The 25,546-nt window shown below is 37.5% G+C and overlaps 1 protein-coding gene across 2 annotated transcripts in view; it reads left to right on the top strand.

Moving 5' to 3' along the window:
- Nucleotides 1-25,546, top strand: part of LOC124795790 (ATP-dependent helicase brm-like) — a 212,138-nt gene that overhangs the window by 103,577 nt on the left and 83,015 nt on the right. For both annotated transcript variants that reach the window (XM_047259881.1, XM_047259874.1), the window contains exons 13-14: nucleotides 10,886-10,967; nucleotides 19,091-19,248. In XM_047259881.1, coding sequence (XP_047115837.1) covers nucleotides 10,886-10,967; nucleotides 19,091-19,248 — 240 coding nt within the window. The remainder of the gene's footprint in view (nucleotides 1-10,885; nucleotides 10,968-19,090; nucleotides 19,249-25,546) is intronic.

Below are 25,546 nucleotides of genomic sequence, written 5' to 3' on the forward strand. Positions count from 1 at the left end.
TGCAATAAATAATTGAAAGTGTTCCTGGACTTTATGTACAACCTGTAGTTCACATTTGGTTCAACAGTTCTAATTGATACACAGTTACATTGTCACCCCTTAAAAGGTACAGCTGTTTGAGGTAGATATTATATGGACATAATGGTTGATTTTATGTTTGTTTATGTATGGTATATCAATGCTGCAATAGTGGGAAATGTTTGAAAGTTAGTATCGTCAATTTTTCTTCGGAAAAATATACTGCACACTTTATTAATAGAGCCTCACCTTCTGTTTTAACATGTTTTTGTTAGATCACTTTCTTGTCTGTCTGTCTGGTACAAATCTTACTATTCATTTTAGACTAACTTTCCACCGAGCTAGAGGCTTTAAACTTTCAACATTAACTCACTTTTGTGTCTGATGTGAGGTCTGAGCTAGACTCCTGAAACTTTCAATGTAGCTCCGAACAGTATGACAATGCAATATTAACTCACTGTCGTGTCTGGTGTGTGTGGTAGAGGGTACTTTGTGTACCACTGCAAATTCTCCCTTTTCTTGTTCCAGTCACAAATGTTTCACAGTAGGAATGAGTTATATTCTCTCTAATTTCTAATCACAGACTTTCGCAAGGTATACATAGGAGCAGGCAAAATATTGGCTGACTCAGGTGAAGAGAAACTAAAATAAACCTGGAATTTACCAAGTGTGTGTATTGTAATCTCATAAAAAATGTTTAAATCAATTGAAAAAATTTTCACAGGCAAGAGTAAAAATCAGAAAAATCAAACAACAGATCATAATATTTGCAGTGAAATAAAATTATTACTGACTTAAGTGAATTATTCATGCATCAGTTATGTATTGCATGCACCCCATGTTATTCATTTAAATTTACTTGTATTGTCATAGTTATTAAAAATTCACAAGTGCAGATTTTTGTGACTTATTTGTATGTGTTTCAAGGTACCTGTATGAGTTCATGCTTCTTGGTCTGTTTTAAAAACGCATCATTTAAAAAAGTTTTGTGTTTAAATAATTATTTTTCTCTATCCATCGGGAGCATTTGATATCTGTAAATATTGCCATCATACCTGATTAGCTTGTGACTTCTATTACAAAGTCTCTGCTGTGGAGTTCATTTACTATATTTGAAATTGTCACTTCTGCAATCCATTATTAGGGATCTCAAAATGTAGCATCTGTTTTTGATAAAATTCGCATCTATTCTAGGCAGTTTTCACATCTATCTTTTTTGTTTATAAATGATTATCTGTACACATGTAGAAGGTTGTCATGCTATGTGCCTGAATATTGAAGCCTTTAGTAGTGCTTTGAGATTGGCTGTAAAGGTATTGAGGAACTTTCTGACTGGAATGTTTGCTTTTGCAAAAGCTTGAGCAGTTTTTTCCCCACCAAAATGGCCTTTGCTTGTTCTCTTCTTTTGGTTTCATTTAAGATTTCAACAAAAGACAGTTCCTGTCAGAAGCAGCAACATTTTCCACCCCTGATTTAAGGAGTTTCTCATCTTATATTTTTCTTTTTCTGCAAACCTGCAGAATTAGGTTTTGACCTTTTGTGGGCATTCATAGCTGTGCGACATATACTTGACAATGCTTCAGATAGGACTGATGAGGTACTTAGCATAGAAGTAGAATTGAAGGTCTCCGTATTTACGTATTAGGGAAGACTTCCAATGTGGTCAAAATACACTGAGGGGTTTTATTTTCTGGTTGCTGTAATGCCAAGTGTGGACAGTGTAAACTGGCAGTCAGTCATGAGTGTGAAAATACTAGAATTAAGTGGCCGAGGGTATAGGAGTTGTGTGGGGAGAAAAGCCCCATCTCCCTCTCACATGACAGTCAGCCTACACATGTGTTCTGTGTATTTGCAAGCTGGATGAAACCCTAAGTAGAAAGCTCTGCAATATTTAGCAAGTCTTAGAATATGTACCGGGAAGATGGATTAGACACCATAGGAGAGAGAGTGTTCACTGCAGTTGACAAAAATATTGTCTCCTTTGAGGTCAAAATTGAGTATGGCAATGAAATTATCTGGTTGTGTATAAAATGTCTGGGTGAAGTCAAGTTAATTGTTAGACTTTTTACCAACCACCCAAGGATGCCATGACAGTTTTAGTCATTCAAAGAAAGTTTACAGTCAGTAGCACATAAATACATAAATACCCAGATTGTGCAATACAGGGCTATTACAAATGATTGAAGCGATTTCATAAATTCACTGTAGCTCCATTCATTGACATATTGTCACGACACACTACAGATACGTAGAAAAACTCATAAAGTTTTGTTCGGCTGAAGCCGCACTTCAGGTTTCTGCCGCCAGAGCGCTCGAGAGCGCGGTGAGACAAAATGGCGACAGGAGCCGAGAGAGCGTATGTCGTGCTTGGAATGCACTCACATCAGTCAGTCATAACAGTGCAACGACACTTCAGGACGAAGTTCAACAAAGATCCACCAACTGCTAACTCCATTCGGCGATGGTATGCGCAGTTTAAAGCTTCTGGATGCCTCTGTAAGGGGAAATCAATGGGTCGGCCTGCAGTGAGCGAAGAAACGGTTGAACGCGTGCGGGCAAGATTCACGCGTAGCCCGCGGAAGTCGACGAATAAAGCAAGCAGGGAGCTAAACGTACCACAGCCGACGGTCTGGAAATTCTTACGGAAAAGGCTAAAGCAGAAGCCTTACCGTTTACAATTGCTACAAGCCCTGACACCCGATGACAAAGTCAAACGCTTTGAATTTTTGGCGCGGTTGCAACAGCTCATGGAAGAGGATGCGTTCAGTGCAGAACTTGTTTTCAGTGATGAAGCAACATTTTTTCTTAATGGTGAAGTGAACAGACACAATGTGCGAATCTGGGCGGTAGAGAATCCTCACGCATTCGTGCAGCAAATTCGCAATTCACCAAAAGTTAACATGTTTTGTGCAATCTCACGGTTTAAAGTTTACGGCCCCTTTTTCTTCTGCGAAAAAAACGTTACAGGACACGTGTATCTGGACATGCTGGAAAATTGGCTCATGCCACAACTGGAGACCGACAGCACAGACTTCATCTTTCAACAGGATGGTGCTCCACCGCACTTCCATCATGATGTTTGGCATTTCTTAAACAGGAGATTGGAAAACCGATGGATCGGTCGTGGTGGAGATCATGATCAGCAATTCATGTCATGGCCTCCATGCTCTCCCGACTTAACCCCATGCGATTTCTTTCTGTGGGGTTATGTGAAAGATTCAGTGTTTAAACCTCCTCTACCAAGAAACGTGCCAGAACTGCGAGCTCGCATCAACGATGCTTTCGAACTCATTGATGGGGACAGGCTGCGCCGAGTGTGGCAGGAACTTGATTATCGGCTTGATGTCTGCCGAATCACTAAAGGGGCACATATCGAACATTTGTGAATGCCTAAAAAAACTTTTTGAGTTTTTGTATGTGCGTGCAAAGCATTGTGAAAATATCTCAAATAATAAAGTTATTGTAGAGCTGTGAAATCGCTTCAATCATTTGTAATAACCCGGTACTAGTTGGAGGTGACTTTAACCTTCAGAGTGTAGTCTCAGGCATTTATACATTCATTGCGGGCGGTACAGACAAGACAGCCTTGTGAAATACTTTTGAACAAGTTTTCTGATAACTGTCTTGAGCAGCTAGTTTGGTGGACTACACGCAATGGAAATATCTTAGACCTTGTAGCTATAAACAGACTGAATCTTATTGGCAGCATCATAAAGGGATGGGAATTAGTGAACATGATGTCAGCATAGGAACTATGGTTGCAAAAGCAAGAAGACCAGGAGAGAGTTTCTGCTAGAAAGATCAGATAAGTAGTTGTTATCATCTCACTTAGACAGTGAATTGACTTCACGTAGTTTCAGTAAGGTGGACATGAGGAATTATGGGCGAAGTTTGACAGTTTGTAAATCTTTCTCTGGAGAACTATGTGCCTAGTAAGTGGATTAGGGATGGAAAAGGCCTGCCATGGTTTCACAATAAAATTCGGAAAATGCTGAGGAAGCAAAGTTTTGGTTGCACTCTCAGTTCAAAAGAGAATGTACAAATGATGGCAGGCAGAGGCCAGTAGAGATTCACGTGTCTGTGAAAAGATCTATGCACAAAGTGTACAGCTACTACCATCATACCCAGCAAAAGATCTGGCCAAGAAAATTGATCCTATGTAAATCGATCACTAAGAGGGAATAAGGCTTCTATCCAGTCCATTGTTGATCAGTCTTGTGTGGCAGTATAAGGTAGCAAAAGGAGAACTGAAATTTTTAAATTTCATGTTTAAGAAATTGTTCAAGCATGAGATTCATTCAAATATAACATCATTTGACCATCACTCAAACTCGTGCATGGAAGATATAGCAGTAAGCATCTGTGGCATAGAGAAACAACTGGAAGAGTTGAAAGCAAATAAGTCACAAGGCTCTGATGGAATCCCGTTTCAGTTTTACAGACAGAACTCTATGGCATTGGCCCCATACTTAGCTTGCATTCATCGCAAATCTCTTGCCCAGCATAGAGTCCCAAGCAACTGAAAAAAGTGCAGGTGATTTCAAGGTATAAGAAGGGTAAAAGAACAGACCTGTAAAATTATGGACCAATATCCCAATTTGCTGCAGTATTCTTGGAAATATTCTAAGTCTCAGTATGGTACATTTCCGTCGGACCATTAAGCTTCTGTCCACAAATCAGTGTGATTTCAGAATGCATCAGTCATGCAAAACTCAGCTTGCCCTTTTCTTACTTGATGTACTGTGAACTATGGATGAAGAGCAGTAGGCAGATTCCATAACTCCAGATTTCTGAAAAGCATCTGACATGGTGCCCTAATACAGACTGTTAACAAACGTACAAGCACATGGAATAGGTTCCCAGATATCTGAGTGACTCAAGGACTCCTTAAGTAACAGAACCTAGTATGTTGTCCTCAACTGTGAGTCGTCAGGAGTGCCCCGGGGAAGTGTGATAGGACTGCCATTATTTTCCATATACATAAATTATATGACTGACAGGATGGGCAGCAATCTCAGATTGTTGGATGATGATGCTGTGGCATACGGGAAGGTGTTACTGTTGAGTCACTGGAGGAAGATAAAAGATGACTTATAGAAAATTTCTAGTAGGTGTAATGATTGGAATATAACTCTGAATGTAGAAAAAAATATAACTTAATACAGATGAGTGGAAAAACAACCAATAGTGTGCTGCTTGACACAGTACGGGCATAATGTTGCAAAGCTATGTGAAATGGAATGAGCCCATGAGGATTTTGGTAGGGAAGGCATAAAGTTCACTTTAGTTGATTGGGAAAATTCTAGGAAAGTGTGGTCCATCTGTAAAGGAGACCATTTATAGGATGCTAGTGCGACTTATTCTTGAGTATTGCTCAAGTGCTTGGGATCCGCATCTGGTCAAATCAATGGAAGACATCAAATCATTCAGAGGCACCTGCTAGATTTGTTATTGGTTGGTTTATAACAACATGCAAGTATTACAGAAAAGCTTTGGGAACACAAATGGGAATCCGTGGAAGGAAGATGACATTCAATTTGAGGAACATTATTGAGAACATTTTGAGAACTAGCATTTGTAGCTGACTGCAAAACAATTCTGCTGCCACCATCATATTTTGCATAAGGACCACAAAGATAAGGCACAAGAAATTAAGGCTCATAAGGAGGTAAAAGGGCATTTTTCCCTCGCTCTGTTTCCGAGTAGAACGGGAAAGGAAATGACTAGTAGTGACACATGGTACCTTCCACCACATTCCGTACTGTGGCTTGTGCTGTGTATAAGTAGTTGTATGTATAAAGGAGTCAGCAGTAGCCGTAGCATATGTCTTGTCATAAAGACCATTGTGATGCACTGAAGATAAGGATTATGTGGAACCAGACATCATGTGCTATATAAACATGATTACCAGCATCTACCTGTAACATATGAGAGACTTCAAGATGTTGTTGAAGCAATACGAAATCCAATCAGCAAATGTTTACAGTAATACAGCACTAAAGATTGATTAGAAAAAATAGTTATGCAGTGATTTAAAGGTATTCTGGAAGGTTTTAGTACAGAATAGTCTACCTTTGAAAGCAGCTTGGATTTCTATTGTGCTGGACCACATCCAAATATTATATCAACAAGAATCCCTGAAAGAGACCAAGGAATTACAAAGTGCAGATACAAAAGTCAGTATGATGCCAGGATGTTCCACTGATTCTGAAGAACTGATGAAACGATGCTTTAAGTGCATCAGGTAGACAAAGATGGAAATTTCCACAATAGCCACAACAGTGATTTTTGATTTACCCAAATAGTATGGTAGATGATACGTTCTTACAATTGACCACAATTCTCGTTATCCAGAAATCTGCATTTGTATTCTGAAGCAGAGAATTTTGTGTATGACAATATGACTTGGTTTGTTACTCCAATGTGCATTAATAAAATTTTCAAAAGAGTGATTTTTTCAGCTTATCACAACTAGTCCACAATTTTTGTAAAGCAACACAATAGTCAACATTGGTGTCAAGATCATTAAAGAGCATCTAATGAACAGTGTCTATGGCAATTGCATTGAATAAAATTACAGAGCAGTACCATTCTCCAGTCAGTTGTCACCGACAGAATGTTTAATGGGAAGACAGCTTTGAATGGCAGCACTAACAGTACTGAACAGTTCAAACCAAAAATACCAATCATAAAGACTGTTTAGAATTTAAAGCAGAAATTTGATTAATTGAAGTTTATTATTATTATTATTATTATTATTATTATTATAAACATCACAAAGCCGAAGATCTTCCAGAAATGAAGAAGCTTGGTGGGTGTGGATCATTGAGTTACTGTTTCCATTTGTTGTAGTCAGCTGAAAAGAACAGAGATTACAATGTTGACTATCCAGATGGACTCAGAAGAAATTGTCTTCCCTGTTCAGGGAACAAATGAAGATAGATGGAGCGACCAGCTATTGCCCAAGTCCAAGAAATGAGAGACCACATCAACAGAACAGTGACCAAGAATACAATAAGGGACACTCAGCTAAAATACAATAAAATATCTTCAAAATAATGTGGAATTATCTTTTTCAAAATAAGAATTTTGTAATTTAAAAGGGGAGAATGTCATGGGTGTTTCTGTTCTTAGTGTTTAAAATTACCTTCAAAAGCAGTTGAAGCAGATTTAATAAAAAAAGTGTAAATTTTTATGATTTTTCTTGAATAATTATTCTTTAGTGTACAGTATAAGTTACATTACAAGAATTGTATTTCGTTTTTAGCAACAGAATTATTGAATTACTGGCAGGAGACCATTCAGATTTATGTAAGCTACGGGCCATATTACGTTCGTAAACATTGAAGCAGCTGATTACAGTAATATTTACCCTAACTTAAATTTTATTTTGGGCATGGCATAAGCAAATGCTATAAACACAGGCACTCTGCAAGCGTTTGTGTATGTTTTAGGTTACCTTTTCATGATCTTCAGCTCAATGTAGTCTGCAAACCCCCGATATGTTAAATATTATTCTTATCTGTAGAATAACTTAATTTGTACTGAAAACCAGGGGTTGGCAATTCTGATGTTTTAATTTTTTAAGCCTTGTATTGCACCTTTAAATAGAACACACATGGGATGATAAATATCTTGTTAGAGGAGATCTGGGCAATGAATAACAAGCTTCCCCCCCCCCCCCCCCCTGCTGCCGCCTTGGTACACACATATGTACATTATTGATATAAACTTCTGGTCATTGCTATTCCTTGACAGCATGGCTGGTGTAGAAGACTCTTTGACATCTATGACCACTTTGCTGGTCAAGATTCCAAATGCGTCATCAGCGCTCTTGTAACAGTATGGAGACCAGGCAGAATACCTCATACAGATAATAAAATACACCAAAAAAGGACTTGTCCGCTAATAAATCTTCTTACATAATAATTAAAACTTTACATTGTGAATGATTATCCTGTCTAACAAAAATGCATATAGTTGTACTAATAAAGCTTGTTCATTTATACTCAAAATTAGTATGAGGTTACACTAACACTCAACGAAATTATTTATTTCCAAACTTGGGCTACAAAATATCTGGAAAAATCTCGTACCCTGATGATGCGTGTGTGCAGCTACACACACACACACACACACACACACACACACACAGAGAGAGAGAGAGAGAGAGAGAGAGAGAGAGAGAGAGAGAGGAGGGGGGGGGATTTAGTGGTAAAAAATGTGGAAATCGTTCTATATGACCACAAAACAAATCTAGGAATGGATGGCATACAGAGAGCAATCTTATCAGTGTGAAGAAAAATGATATTTGTGTACGTTGGGAATTGGATTGTTGTAATGCTGATCAGTAAGTACCTGAAGTTAAAGTTTGTTCTATATCAGTCTTCCATGACACATGGAATATTAAATGGAAAAAAGAAGAAGGTGGAATATTAAATGAATAGAGAATTGACAATGTGAACAACATAAGAGACAATGTGAACAACATGAAGTAGTGGTTATGGTGATCAGCCAATATTGACACCGCTGATGAATAAAATGAGAACCACGTATTTTTAGACGTGATACAATAGAATTTCTGCTGTGGTTGAAGCATTGTAAAACAAATGTTGTATTTACACTTTTAAAATGCTCTGAAAAGTGTTGAAATAATGTTTTAAGAAGCATAAATTTCAAAAACTTCTCCTGAAAGGTCACAGCACCAAAACTTCTTTTTTTACGAATCAAGCAGTTCCTCATCTAGTCATTCAGATTTACTTTTCTTTTGTGGTTTCTGTAAATCAGCATAGTTAGATGCTAAATTACTTTAACATCACAGTAAATTTTCTTATGCAGTTTAAATTTTTCTCCATCTCTATTGACCTCAAAATTGATGGGACATTATTAAACTGTAACATTCTTCCCTTCCTAAAATGCTGGCAGATTACAGGTCATCTGAACTGTTAAGAGAATGAATGAAACTGATTGTTGCATTTCTTTGAATGTGAAGCAGTTTTACAAGATTGTTTGTCAAGGTTACATAATCAATGGGAGGCACTGCCTAGAAGTTGTTTTTGGTGATCAACTTTCCATTTCAGTTATGTAAAAGATTTTAATGTTCATTATCTTTGTGTATGATCCTTAACTCAATAGGTTCTAGTGAAAGAAGAAAAAAAATATTTCTGTTGAGTTCTATGTTTTGCACAGGCTTATTCCATCCCGTTTCCGAATCTCTGCATTGTGTGAGGCTAATCTTCTCTGCTTCCTGTTGTGTCCTTCAAATGCCAAAGAAAACGGAGTTTGATATTTACAGAATAATTTCGTTTATTTACAGAATAATTTTGTTTTGTATAGACCCATCTCATTTTAACACGTATAATAATTACATTTTAAAAAATTTCAAAGATTGAATTGCTTGAAGAAATTGAATTAATACAAGATAATGAACTAAATTTCTAGTGTAATTAACCATTTGATGGTATATTCCTTAATCAGAAATGGAATGGAACTGATAGGCTGTTACCATGACACAATAAATTGCATTAATTGGGTTAGTGGTGCCAATCTCAGGCAACAATTGAAGGTGGTCAAACTTCTGAATTGTCCCATAAATGGTTTTGACAGTTTTGATGTTAAGAGTGTATTTCATTAAGCAATCAAGATATATATTTTTAACTCATTAATAATTCACACTAGATTCTGAAACTTTAAGGTATTTATAAAATTGGATGAAGAACACTGCTGAAAAATATGAACTTGTTGCCATTTATCATAGAAGTTATTCTTCACCATTTGGTGAAGACAGTCAGTTATTCTGAACTTCATATTGTTTATTGCCAGTGACAAAATTAGTCTTCCAAAGATAAAACCAGTCAGCTGAGTGGAATCTTGATAATAGCTTGCCAGATTGCACTAATTCCTATAGGATATTGGTGTATGTTCTCTGTTAACATTAAAGTAATCTACATTTGACGGAGAAGTTACTAACTCTTTAGGGCAATTAATTTCTTTCTCACAGTAATAAGAAATTTTTATGTATTTTTCCAACATTAATTTGTGTGAACTGCCATTCTTGATGCCACGCCAGTATACTAGTCGGCCAGGCTCTGAAGAGAGAGGAAAATGGGAGGAATATGGAGAAATAATCTGACTGTGTGTTCACTTAACATTAGCAGTCTGTAATCCATAATGTTTATAATTCAATCTCCTGCAAAAGTAATATGGAAAAAGAACTTTTGGTAACCTAATTTGAATTACATTGGGAAATGTACTGTTAACCTTGGTTATTCTGCCACCATATAATATACTGATTCAATCTACAAATTACTACCTTTATTTAGTGTTGTGTTTTGAGTTGTGACTGGTCTTGGAAATAATAATGTACTTCCATTCAGTATGTGTTACATAATATTGACTGTAGAAATTGACGAAGTTGAAACAATAACTTTGCAACTTATGACAGCTGTTTATTCAGTGTATATATTAATTTCAAAGATTTTCATCTAAATCCCCATCAGATATGTTGCGAAAAAGATTTAGTACACATATCTAGCACCATTCATCACAAAGATGGTCTGCAGCTCATCTCTACATATGTATCACAGTGAAGTGGTAATGATGAAATGAGGTGTAGTCAGGCAAGCACAAGAATTTACTTTCGATGCAACCTTTTTAAACTGAATCTGGAAGAAGATGGGGCAATCATGACTTATCATAAATTACCATGCATCAAGTATTGATTTCTTATTGTATCAAATTGGAAATGTGCCAGTTATCATAATCATCTTCTCTCAATTATTGTGCATTGTTTACCTTATCTGTTGAAATATTTTGTGGGACAGTACCACTGACCAGTAAGTACTAAGAATTAGTTTTTGCTTTTCAGTATTGCTCACACCATAACAGAAAAGGTAACAGAACAAGCAACTATCATGGTGAATGGAAAACTGAAGGAATACCAAATAAAAGTAAGTTGTTTTTAAAAATAATTTTCTTTTCTTTTCACATACGTAAACTAATGACAACATGAAAGTTATAGGATAGTAGCTGCAAGTTCATCTTATTAATTGTACAGACATTTAATTGGCTTCTGAATGCATAGATAATTTTACCTGCTTTTAGTGAAGATAGATTAATCTTCCTGTGACAGGACAATGTGAACTTCGGATGTCTGAATGGGGCACAATGTTAGGCTTCAGACAGATGGAAAATTTCCTCCCAATAGCTTTGTGCATGATAAATACTTTTAATACCTGTTTCTGAATGTACACTGAATGTGTTAGAGAATACACTAAAGGTTATGGAGACCTTGTCAGTTATATAACAGTTAGTATCACCATATACTAATATGGAGGTCATAACTGTGATTCCCAGTGTCCCTCTAGGATTTTCCTCCCATGTTAGGATCTGGGGTATTATCTAGTTTTGCAAGGCTAGGTGAGAAGCTGCTTGAGTAAATAAGCTATAAAATAGGATCCTAAGCTGTTAAAATAGTATCATAGTGAAATGCTTGCACTTGAGTGAGAGCCACATGACTTTTATTTATTCTTGGATATCATCAAGTTTAAACTTAGCAATTTCTTAAAAATGACAAGCAACCAACTGCTACAGTTATCCAAAATTGTATAGGCTGTAAATTATGTTGCCAAATTTATTACTAAAGTCATAAGACTTTTTATAGTAAATATTTATTGCTTGAATCTGTTTATGCCAATAAATATAACTTGAGGAATGTAAAGTGTCATGTTCAGTTCATTGGATGTGTGTGATATGCCATTTGATACACAGTTTCATATGCCGTTTGATAATATGTACTCCATTCATTCATTCATTCATTCATTCACACGCCCTGTTCTGTCAATCCTTCCATGAAAGAGAGCCTTCAGGCATGTTGAATGAGTTCAAGTTATACGTTAACAGGTAAAAGTAGCCGTTATGACTAGTGATAATTACTAAAAGTGATAATTACTAAAGGTGATAATTATGGTAATTACTTCTAGAGTAGAAGAAAAACAACTAGATTTAAAAAAAAATTAAGAAACTGCTACTCCTTCACCTGTACTGCTGAGCTGTTACTACTTCAAATCAGGCATTTTGGCTATACACAAACCACTATTAGCTGTCTATATGCTGGGAAAATCAGGAACTATCAGATACAAACACTAGAGTTAGCAGAATTAAGGTTCCTGACTCCAAGTATTCAGATTTATTGCACAAGGAATGGTTAATGAGATATTCTTTTACTTTGTGTTTAAATATTTGATTACTTTCAGTTTCCTTATGTCCACTAGTGTCCTGTTATAGATTTTTGCCCCAGTATATAAAATTCCATTCAGAACCACGTAGAGAGATGCGTAGTCTATATGGAAATTATTCTTACTTCTAATCTTCTGGTTGTGATACACTGAGTTCATACTTACCTACAGATGCAGTTAGGGGAGTATATGTAGTGACATGCACTCTATCAGAGCAAAAATTTTCTGACACACCTATGTAATGTGGAATTAACTAGTATATGTCACAGTAGTTGGACGTGTCAGTGTGAAAGGAGGTGGGAATATTGTGTTGTCAGTAGAGAAGCAATAACATCAGACAGGAAAGCTCAGTGGCTTCGAATGTGGGCTAGTCATTTGATGTCACTTTATATAAATGCATGGTGTGTGTTTTTTTGGACATGTCTGAAAGAACAAACATCACACAGAATCCGCAGCTGTGATACATTATATGTTAATTGGAGGGGAAGAAAGGGAGGGGATCAGTGCTGTCAGCTGCAGGACATTACACAGAATTAGCGGTGACAGGTGAAAATTTATGCTGGATCGGGCTTCAAACCTGGTATCTCCTGCTTACTAGACAGGTGCGTTAACCACTGCACCATCCAGGGGCACAGCGTTATTGCAACTGCACGGACTATCTCAGCACATCTCATGGCTGATTCACACTCCCATCGAGCACCAGCTATCTGCAGTCCCTTTCCATTTGCTCCATGTTCACTACTCTGAGACTGAATGTATTTGTGCTTCACACTCCAGAAGGCATATCCATTGCCCAGCTAGGCGAATCAATTATATGAATGTGTGGTGTCTGTTCTTTCGCACATGTCTGAAAAAACAGATACCACACATTCATATAACTGATTTGCCTAGCTGGACAATGGATTCACCTTCTTCAGTGCGGATGCACAAATATGTCCAATCTCCTTTGCGAATTGTAGAGAAGCGAACATGGAGGGAATGGACAGGAACTGCAGACAGGTGGCGCTCGATGGGTGTGGGATCAGCCATGAGGCATGCCAAGATAGTCCACACATTTGCTCGCCGCTGATTCCACATAATGTCCCGATGCAACTGACAGCAGTTTCCTCTCCTTTCTTCCCCCCTCCACCTTCAATTTACATATATTGATGTAAGTAACAGATCTATCAGGGACATTTCAATTCTTTTAAAGTTGCATTAGTCACCTGTTACTAATTTGGTTGTGAATTGGAAACACAAACAAAACCCAGCTAAATCATGGGCAAGTAGACTTCATGTACTGACAGACTGGACTGTCGAGCATTGAGGATGGTTGTAAAAAAAAATCACATGAAATCAATGGGAAAAGTCACTTGTGAGTCCCAAAGTGCTAACACCAGTCCAGGTAGCATGTTGATTATGAGTAGGCAGTTAAAAAGAATTGGTTACAATGGTTGAGCAGCTCCTCACAAGAGACACCACAGAATGGTGGATGATTGGAAACAAGTGATTTGGAGTGATGAGTCACACACTGCCCTGTGGTAATCTGATGGAAGTATTTGGATTTGGTGAATGCCTGGAGAACATTGCTGCCATTATGTGCAGTGCCACCAGTGAAGTACAACACAGGTAGCGCTACAGTATGGTGGTCTTTTTCATTGTTATGTTGTGATCCGCTAATTGCGTGTAAGAAACTGCTAAATGCAGAAAGTTATGAATATACAGGGTGTCCCAAAATAATGTGTACACTCTTTGAAACTGAACATCTCTTTAATGAAATGGATTAGAAGTAAAATTTTAGTGCTGTTAGGTGCCTCATGGTCCGACTTACGGTGGTAAATGTTCAAACTCGTGTCTGTCCATCACAATACACCATCGACTACAACTTACGAGGTACGACAATAAAGTAATGAAACTGACTTGAAAAAAAATTTGCTTGCCATTTTAGTCAAGTTTAGTGTTGTCTCCTTCAAAGTAGTTCCCTTCTGATTGCACACACTTTTTCCAGCACTTCTGCCATTGATGGTAACATTTCTGGAACTCATCTTCTTTAATATCCTCCAAGACCCTCATCACAGCTTTTTTGGACATCTTGTGTTGTTTAAAAATGGTGTCCCTTGACCGCCATTTTGACTCTTGGAAATAGAAAAAAGTCGCATGGAGCGATATCTGGTGAATAAGGTGGCTGTGGTAGCACTGAAATTTGTTTTGAGGTTAAAAATTGCTGTACTGACAGAGCAGTATGGGATGGTGCATTATTGTGATGCAGAATCCAGTTATCAGCAATGTTGGCACGGACACGAAAAACTCTTTTACGAAGTCTTTCTAAAATTTCTTTGTATTAATATTGGTTAACTGTTTGTCCAGGAGGCACCCACTCTTTATGAACAATTCCCTTGGAATCAAAGAAGCACACAAGCATGCATTTAACTTTTGACTTTAACATGCGAGCTTTTTTTGGTCTGGGTGATCTCTTTGAGCACCATTGTGAACATTGGCGTTTTGTCTATGGATCATACTAAAAAAAACCAACTTTCATCACCAGTGATAACACGGCTCAACACTTCTGGGTTGATTTCCGTTTGGTCTAACAGATCGGCTGCCACATTTCTCCGTGTTTCTCGCTGTTGTGGTGTGAGATTTTTAGGGACCATTTTTGCACGAATCTTTCTCATACCAAGATCTTAAGTTATTATTAGATGAACCATTTCTCGATTGATGTTCAGTTCTTCTGCAATCATTTTCATGGATAATCTTCGATCAGATTGTATGAGTTCACCCACCCAGGCCAAGTTGGCATCCATCCGTGAGGTTGATGGTCGTTCACTGCGGTTTTCATCTTCAACATTCATTCTGTCTTCACTAAACATTTTATGCCAATGAAAACTTGAGCTCTTGACATGACCTTCTCTCCAAAAGCCTTCTGAAGCTTACTGCAAGTTGTCGTCGCGTTTTCACCCAATTTAACCCAAAAAGAAATGGCATACCATTACACAATATTAGTAGGTTCCATTTCCGTGACGAGAAACACAAACACTTGTTAACTTATTACAGCACAACTCACGACTGAGCAGTTGCATCTATGTGCCGCTTGGCCTAGAAGCAGCTTATAGACCAAAGTCAAAGATATTGTGCCTACACAAGCCTGCAGGGTTGCCACATCTTGCAAAGAAAATCAGTCTCATTACTTTATTGTCACAACTTGTAAAACTGAGCGACATGCCACCTTTATTGTTCCCAATGGAATAGCATCACAGGGTTGCTCAATTTGCTTTCTAAGATCATCCAGTGTGTGTGGTCTCGCAGCATAAACTGTGTTCTTGAGAGCACCCCACAGAAAGAAGTCTGGAGGAGTTAAATCTGGAGATCGAGTGGGATACTCCACAATCCCTCTTCATCGTATCCATCTGGCAGGGAATGTACGATTCAGAAATGGCCTCACATCCAGGTGAAAGTGAGGTGTCGCCCCATCCTGTTGAAAGTAATAATCTGCATTTCCAAACGCAACGCTAAGACCAGGAGTTATCATTTCCAAGTATAAGTTGCCCACGACAGTCTTGTCAAAGAAGTATGGCCTGATTAACCCTCTAGAAGACAAACCACATGAGATTATTACTCTTGGTGGATTAACATGCCTTTGCTCGGTTACGTATGGATTCTTCCTGGCCCACTACATGCAATTATGGTGATTAATTGTTCCATCAAGTTTAAACGTCACTTTATCTGACCAGAGAAATCGATCTTGGAAATGCTGCACTTCTTCACATCTGTTAATGAACCCCTCACAAAATTCTCTTCACCTATCAGGATCATCCTCTTTGAGAGCTTGGAGAAGTCTTGGAATATAAGGCATAAAGTTCTGAGACCCCAAAATTCTACGAACACTGCTTCTGCAGATCCCTGTCTCATGGGAGCATTACCTAACAGATTTCTTCGGGGATTGTGTGTATGCCTGGATTACTGCATGTTAAGTTTTTCACCTCCTTCTAAATTATTACCCACAAAAATGATATTTCTGTCTCCTTTAATAAAAGAGATATTCTGTTTCAAAGAGTGTATACATTATTTTGGGACATCCTGTATTTTACAGCATTGTAAACAGTATTAATAGAGGAAAATTTCAGAGAAGATTATTGTTTGCAACCCTCTCTTGACAACTGCTCGAGTATTTGTGGTTCGCCACCAGGTCAGATTAAAGGAAGACATTGAAGCAGTTCAGAAACAGGCTGCTAGATTTGTTACTGGTAGGTTCAGTCAACAATCAAGTATTACAGAGATGCTTTGGGAACTCAACTGAGAATCCCTCGAAGGAAGGTGATGTTCTATTTGAGAAACACTATTGAGAAAATTTAGAGAACTGTCATTTGAAACTGACTGCAGAACAATTCTACTTTTGCCAGTGTACATTTCACATAAGGACCATGAAGATAAATGAAACTATGGCCTGTACAATAGCACATAGACAGTCGTGTTTCCCTCGCTCCTCTTGTGGGAAGGATAGGAAAGGTAATGACTGGTAGTGATGCAAGGTATCCTCTGGTAGTACCGTACAGTGGCTTGCTGAGTATGTATGTAGATGTAGTTATTTGTATCCACATGACAGTGCATCTTGTCATAAAGCATCATTTGTGAGGCAATGGTTTGCGGATAATAAATTTCCTGAAATGGACTAGCCTGCCCACAGTCTCGACCTGAATTCAATGGAACACCTTTGGAATGGTTAGACTGTTGACTTCTCTCCAGACCCCAGTGTCCCTACACCACTACCCTCTCTGGTTTTGGCTCTTGAGGAAGAATTGGCTGTCATTCGTCCACAAACATTTGCTTGTGCTTTAATGCAAAGAGTGGATGCACCCCATATTTATGCCCACTAATAGGTGTAAGGGCTCTTTTTATACATAATATAAGTGTAAGAATTCCTGGTATCTGGAAAGATTTCTGCAAGATGCTCCACTATCTACACAGTTGCACATTTGTATAAAATAAACTATTTTTTCACCATAGCTGCAATGTCCCAGAAGATTATGTCATTGGGTAGGTTTGAGTGAAAGTATGCAAAGTTTGCTAGCAACCTGGTCTGAAGGTCAACACAGTGAGAAATTTTTCTGAGTGCAAACCAGGCAGAATGAAGCTTTTTGGTTAAGATATATGCATGTTGTTGCCACATCATTTTATTACACATCTGGATATCCAGTAAATGGAACCTCATCCAGTGTATGCCCATTGATTCTGTTTCTGGTATGTGTAAGTCATTTTTATCTGTTTGGAACTGCATAGTATGGATTGTTATAAGATTAGGGGTTTAATTGTTGGATGTAAATATCCCATTCCATTAATCTCGTAAGTGTGCTATGCATGGTGTGGAAGTGTTAGTATCCTTTACTCATTTATTTGTGTCATTGCAAACATTACAGTTTTGGAAGAGCCCTCCAGTATCCCCAGTAATTCATTTATGCAGCCTAAGAACAGGAGCCATTTACTCTGCTTAAGAGTTCCTGGAATAGGTGTCAAAGGACCTACATTTGTTATTACAAGAATGAACCTTGTGGCACATCATATTTAATGTGTTTTCTATTAAAATGTGACTCCTTCCATACAAAGGGAAGACCTTTAATGTCATACTATCTTGCATTTCCCTAGCAGAATTTCATGATGTACAATAGGCATGGACAACCTTTAGTGAATTGTGGGCCTGATTCACATACTTAATTAAATGTAGCCTCACATGCAATGTGACAGAAGTGCTCCTATCACATAAACTGAAAACTATAGCGTCTGTGATGTTAATGTTTTTTTGATAACGCAACAGTATGAATGACACCCATTTACTGATATTCCGCGCCATCAAATTATGCTTCAAAATACACATTTTTGAAGCTACGTTCATTTTATGCTCACCACCTTTTGAGATGTTTGCATTTAATTGTCATGAACATTGTTTCTTTAATAAATTTAAAAGTAGTCTTTCAAGATGAATGAAAAGTAAAGTAATTTATTCTGCTCAAGAGTTCCATGAATAGGTGTCAAATGACCTACATTTGTTATTACAGGAATGAACAATAAATTACCTACAGACTTTACATATGCCACACTGTGTAACTTATTATTACTGTTTTGCACACTTATTGTTAATTATCTATTTGATTACTTTGTATCTTTGCCATTCACTCAACTACGAGGTTCATTTATCGCATAATTGCTCTGTTAGGAAACTTTTGTTGTCAGTGGCACTTATTTAAATATGTAGTGTATCTATCTTGAATTATTTTCTTGTAGTCAGTGACATTTGACCAAGTTTATATTATTATTATTATTATTATTATTATGTTAACTTTCATGACACCGATTGCATGTAAACATGCTCAAAGGTGAAATAAAACATTTGTATTTACTTACAACGTTTTACAAGACTGTCTTATAAAGCACCACTGCAAATTTCTATTTTTCTTTTTCATTGAGAACAGTTTTAGGCATTTGTGAAATACAGTATGTTGAAAAAAATCTACTTTTTGTCACTCAAAAATCATGATTATATGGGTTACCAATGGGAGAGCATAACTCATTTTTCTCCAAAGTCTTCAGTCAGTCTCGTAGAGCATTAGAATCATCTCCATGAAACGAGGTACCTTTTTCATGTTCTTTTCCCATATCATAGTGTTAGACGGATATGCATTTGATGTTTTACTGTTATGCATGTACCTCTTTCATGTTCTTTTCCCATATCATAGTGTTAGACGGATATGCATTTGATGTTTTACTGTTATGCATTTATTATTAGTTGTATTAAGAATGTAACAACTCCTTAACCCGACTTCTACATGTATATGCTGATTTTCTGCACAAATTATTATTTACAGGGTCTTGAGTGGTTGGTCTCTCTCTATAACAATAATTTAAATGGAATTCTGGCAGATGAAATGGGTTTAGGCAAAACTATACAAACTATCGCATTAATAACATATCTGATGGAGAAGAAGAAAGTCAATGGTCCCTTTCTTATTATAGTACCATTGTCGTAAGTATTGTTTTATATTTTACAATAATTATTGAGTCAAAAATAGGTAAATGAATGAATGTTATTAGTAGTTCTTGAAATTTTATTGAGGAAGTGGTATAATAATTATGTTATAACAGATAAGAGCAGCCATTACCTCCATTAAACAAGTTACACATGTGAATGAATCAATAATTTGTGAGGGATTGTGTACCAACAGGTGCAACATCATATTGTAAAGACTGTGAGCAGTTTACAGTATTTTGTCACAAAAACAGCTGCATTGTTAATAGATCTACAGATACTGTGGGTGCTAGAGAAATGGGGATTGAGATTTCTTTTCAAACAGCACATGTATCAGTTTTCATGAAGTGCAAAGGAGGACAGTTTTTGTCAGCTCAAGATCTAGAATTCAGGTAAATAATAGCTTCTCAAAATTTGTATCCCTCCCATAAAAAAATGCTAGAAAAGGAGCAATAGGGCAAATTTTATTGCAGTTGTGATGAAAATTGAAGCTCTAACCCTGTTTTGCACCAGTAAAGCTGTTTATGTTACAAAAATTGTTTTTTGTTTTCCAGAGGATATCATAATTATTCTGATATCATGTTTGAAGCTCTAAAAATACTTAAAAATATGATTAAACTTCAGTTGCCTGACAGCCAGGCAATAGACAATGTGCTTTTTCATCACTGTATGCAACTGAATGTGGTAGTACATTACACTGGAGATTCTGATTAATTTATTACTCCTGAGGCAGACCTCACACCGTAAGAATCCCTGTGGTATGGATTTGCACTAAAGAAATTTTTTGAAGTGTTGTGCTTTTCCAATAATGATATAAACATTTTCATGCAAGTGTACATATCAGAAGCTGAATAGGAATTCTGCAGATGAGATACTGAGATGTCTGCAGAGCACTGTGATGAATGTGTTAACTAGTTTGTATATCATATTTTTAAAACAAAACTTTTTCTGGCTGTTGTACTTTGTTAATAAAAGATTATTCATCCAATAGAACACGGCTGTTTCCTGTGTGTGTATACAGGAAATCCTGTCACTGGATTTGCACTGATTGTTACTTGCATGTATTGTCTGTTTATAAATTCCTATGTGCATACTGATTCTTGTTGGTTGTTTATTTGTTAATAATATGATACCGTTTCCAAAACTTTGTGAGTCATGATGTGAACAAGACTGTGGAAAGAAAAGAAGCCTATTGTGTTCGACAGATCTCAGTTGTGTCAGAAAGAAATGAAATTGGTATGATCTTCACAGAAGCTCTTCTTTGGAACTTAATAAAAATGGCAAGAAGGAATACAGTATTGTCTCAAGACTAGGACAGGCCAATTGGAATCTAAAGGACAGGCCAACTGGAATATAAACCTCAAAAGAGTGGTTGGTCTGTGTCACTGCTGTTCCAAAACTCCATTACTATAGTTTAAATTCATTTCATTGTATAATTCTGTTGTCATGTTCACATTTTTAACTTTTGAACCAAGATTTAGCTTCAAAGTTTGTGAGTTAAAGTAGTCGTACTGGTTGCTTATCTCATCCTTAAAATGTTTGTTACTGACTGCAAATGACTTGCACCTTTAAGTCGGACAGAACATGATAGTTTACCGGCAACTATCTTCTTTTGCAGATTACTATTTTGTCCCCTTGTTGTGAAGGTTTGTGCTACCTACTGGTATTAATGTTGATGATGGTATGACATGAATGGAAATCATGTCATTCATTTTAAAAAGATTCATTTTGTATTTTTTTAATGCTCAGATAAAAAATAAACGGAGTGAAAATAAAGATCTTAGTCATCAACAAAGTATGAAACAATTACTCTGTAAAAGTACCTCAGATTAGAATTTATGATTTAATTTTATTGCATATCAAGAAGATAGAATAAGTCAACAGGAAAACACATCAGTAGCACTCTACAGGAACATCTCTTGCAGCACATTTGACCCAGGAGCATCCTTTGTAGCACATAGGGCATAGTACCTATTCAGCTAACCGTGTCACCACTCTGTTGGTGCCAGAAGTGCTATTGCTGCATTCGATGTGGCTTACCATTGTCGGTTGTGCTATTCCGACCATTACTGTTCTTTCCTTGCCACCGAAATTTGTCCACAGATTGGAAGGTTTCTCGCTTCTTTGACATTGTTATTGTTTTCAGTCCTAGAAGACGAGTGCAGGAAACTTGAAGAACAATTTTCTCAGCCCTGAGAGGTCAGGAATGACTTTAGTCACAGTATCCTCAACCAAAGAAGTAGGAAAATAAAATTTGTTCTCAGTGTCACATATTCTTCATTAGTAGGCTTTCTACTTCCATGTTTGCTAATATGTGCTTGTAAATATTCAAACTGTTTCGTAACACGCATTTACAATTTAATCCCACCAATAGGATCAAAAGATGTCTCGTTAAGCTTCTTCTGTTGTATGACCAGGTGCTGACGAAGTCATTAGTAAGACTAATAACTTCATGACTCATTGTATATCAAATTGTGTATCCATGTTGCAATAAAACATAGGAACTTACGCAGAGTGTAACAAAAAGATATGGCCTAAATTTCAGGAAACATTCCTCACAAAAAAAAGGAAGAAAATGTGTTATACGGACAGGAGACTGGAAATGCTTCGGTTCTGTGTTAGAGCTCATTTTACATTTTTTATCATAATCGCATTTATCATGGGAAACACACAGAAACGACATACGCCAGCATTACATAAAATGTTTTCCTGTGTGAAATTTTCAAAAACTATCTTGTGGGGGACATTTAAGCCCACTGCCTACAATTGGGGGAGGCCAAGGAGGATGAGGACACCTCAATTGGAGGAGGAACATCTTCATTCATTTGATGGCAACCCTAGTGTCAATGTAAGACAAATAGTTGCATCAGGTAATGTAGGCCACATGACTGGAGAGGGCTACTTGAGAACCTGCGATGTCTGTACCATGTCCAGCATGTGCAGGCACTATCAGCGACTTATTTTCCTGCCCGGGTATGGGTACACTTCAGTGAATGGTTTGTTCAACAATATGTCAACCCTCATTTTAGTGTGTTATTCATGGTTTCAAAGTGATCAGATTTTAAGTTTTCACAATCTGCATGGACTCTACAGGATCCTCACAAAATTATGCAATCATGTCATCAACAAAAATTTTCTGTCAATTTCTGGGCCAGCATTGTTGATGACTTTGTTGGAGCCTCATGTTCTTCCATCCAAGCTCCACGAACAAACTTGCTGTTCTTTGTTTGAGAATACTGTACCTGTTCTGTTAGAACATGTGTCTTTATGAGTGTGGCATAACATGTACTTCACACACAATGGAGCTGCTGCTCCTCATTTCAGTATTATTGTTCATAGCCTTTTAAATAACAGATTCTGCAACAGACTGATCGGTAGAGATGGACCAATTCCTTGATCTCCATATCTCCAGATCTAAACCCACTCAGCACTACAGGCTTTCAGTACAATAGTGGATTGATTCACATAACCTTATTAACAAAGGGCATTTTGAACACATCATTTAGGAAAATGTTTCAGACCATGCTGATGTGTTAGGGTGTACACGCTCCAAGATGAATGGGAAATTCAGGAAAAGTGTGTGAATGTCTTCATCTGAATAAGCTCATTAATTTTTTAGAATTCTGGGAATTTTTCATTGTTTTAGTTTTCAGTTAAGATTTTGTAATTTTGTCTGGTAAGAACTTATCCTCTAACAAAGAATTTTACTTGATCCTGCTACTACAGAATAATACTGTAGCAATAAAGGATAAATGATATAATAACACCAAAATAAAACTTCCATTGCAAAGAAAATGCGCCATTTACAACAACAAAACATGGTGCACACCCAAGTATCTGCCACAAACAAAATGTGTCAAAAGTTTTAGGACAAATACTATGCAGACTGCTTTCGATGAATGTGATGTCACAACTGTTTACATTTCTAACAGGTCTCAGAAAAATGTTGTGAATGATGGTTTGAGATGCTATATTTTCAAAGTAAATACCCTTTTTTGCAAGATGAGTTAAGTTACACGTGAGAATGTGCCATGAATTTCTTAAATCATGGAGCATATGACTCTCCTTCGAAACTTTAACATTTTGAGGACCAGCCACTTAGAAAAATTTCAGTTCCAGAAGACCAGTAATTTATGCCATTATTTAAAATTTTACTGGCATATTTGTGTTTGATACAGGGTGGAGCTTAGAGAGAGCTTTTGACATTGTTGACTGGAATACTCTCTTTGAAATCTGAAGGTAGCAGGGGCAAAACACAGGGAAGTGAAAGGCTATTTACAACTTGTTCAGGAACCAGATCTCAGTCATAAGAGTCGAGGGTTTTGAAAAGGAGGTAGTGATTGAGAAGGGTTGTAGCTTATCCCCAATGCTATTCAATCTGTACATTGAGCAAACAGTGAAAGATATCAAAGAGAAATTTGGAGAAGGAATTAGAGTTCAGGGAAAAGAAATAAAAATTTTGAGGTTTCTGATGACATTGTAATTCTGTCAGAGACAGCAAAGGACTTAGAAGAGCAGGTGAATGGTATTGACAGTGTTTTGAAAGTTGGATATAAGATGAACATCAACAAAAGCAAAACCAGGGTACTGGAATGTAGTCAGATTGAATCATGTGAAGCTGGGGGGGGGATTAAATCAGCAAATGAGATACTTGAAGTGGTAGATGAGTTTTCCTATTTTGGCAGTAAAATAACAGATTATGCCCAAAGTAGAGAGGGTATAAAATGTAGACTGGCAATGGCAGAAAAGCATTTCTGAAGAATAGAAATTTGTTACTATCAAGTATAGATATGAGTGCTGGGAAGTCTTTTCTAAAAGTATTGGTATGAAGTGTAGCCATGTATGATAGTGAAATATGGATGATAAACAGTTTAGACAAGAAGAGAATAGGTAAGCTTTCGTAATGTGGTGCTGCAGAAGAAAGCTGAAGATTAGATGGGAAGATCACCTGTCTAATGAGTGGAATTGAGGAGAAAAGAAATTTGTTGCATAACCTGACTAGAAGAAGGGATTGGTTGACTGGACATTACAGCAAGGTATTACCAACTTAGTATTGGTTGGAAGTGTGGGGGTAAAAATTGTAGAGAGAGACGAAGGGATGAATTCAGTAAGTGGATTCAGAAGGATGTAAGTTGCAGTAGTTATTCAGAGACGAAGAGACTTGCACAGGATACAGAAGCTGAAGACCACAACAACAAAGGGTGGGGCAAATAAAAGTGGGCTGAATGACTGGATATGATTGGATGTATATGTATGCATGTAACCACGCCCCGTGATGCTGACACCACATGTTCGCCCACCATGTGATCCACACTGGTTCAAAGTTGGTATGGGCTGTGTCAGTGTGAGTAGAGCAGTGCAAAGGGGACGATGGTACTCACAATGGAGCAGCGGGTGTTATTGTGAAAGTTACATGACAACAAATTTTCGTGGACATGGTGTGGACAGTTGTTTGCTGAGAAGTTTAATAGTACCTTTGTGCCAGCAAAGACTGCCATACAAAGTTTATTCCGAAAATGGCATCTGACAGTACTGTTTTGAACAAATCAAAAAAAGATTCCGAAACATGCCCACGAACCAGAAAATACTGCTGCAGTTCACGAGAAAATGCTTGATAGTCCTACCAAATCAACCTGACATCTGTCGCAAGAGACCGACATATCCCATCGATGATGTGAGCAAATACTCCACCTGGAGCTGCACATGCATCCCTACTGAGAGTCATGCATTAAAACCAGCAGATGCTCCTGAGTGCCTCCTGTTTTATGAGTGGCTGTTCACTGAGATAATAATGAACAGCTTGGACATGGATCTGTCCTTTCTGCCTGATGAAAGTTTCACCTGACTGGTTATGTCAACTCACAAGATCACAGGTTGTGGGCAGCAGAGAATCCACATTACTTCCATGAAACACCTTTGCATAATCAGAAGGTTGAGGTTTTTTGTGCAGTGTCTGCACATCACATTGTTGGTTCCATATTCTCTTACAGCCAGGCGAGCCCTAATCTCTCTTATCTTATCTTTGTGGTCTTTCCGCGAAATATAAGTAAAATTGTACTGCAGTCAGCCTCAAATGCTGGTTCTCTAAATTTCCTCAGTAGCGATTCACGAAAAGAAAGCCTCCTTTCCTCTAGAGACTCCCACCCGAGTTCCTGAAGCATTTCCGTAACACTCGCATGATGATCAAACCTACCAGTAACAAATCTAGCAGCTCGCCTCTTAATTGCTGCTATGTCTTCCCTCAATCCGACCTGATAGGGATCCCAAACGCTCGAGCAGTACTTAAGAATAGGTC

The sequence above is a fragment of the Schistocerca piceifrons genome, chromosome 1, assembly GCF_021461385.2.
Source record: "Schistocerca piceifrons isolate TAMUIC-IGC-003096 chromosome 1, iqSchPice1.1, whole genome shotgun sequence".
Lineage (NCBI taxonomy): Eukaryota > Metazoa > Arthropoda > Insecta > Orthoptera > Acrididae > Schistocerca > Schistocerca piceifrons.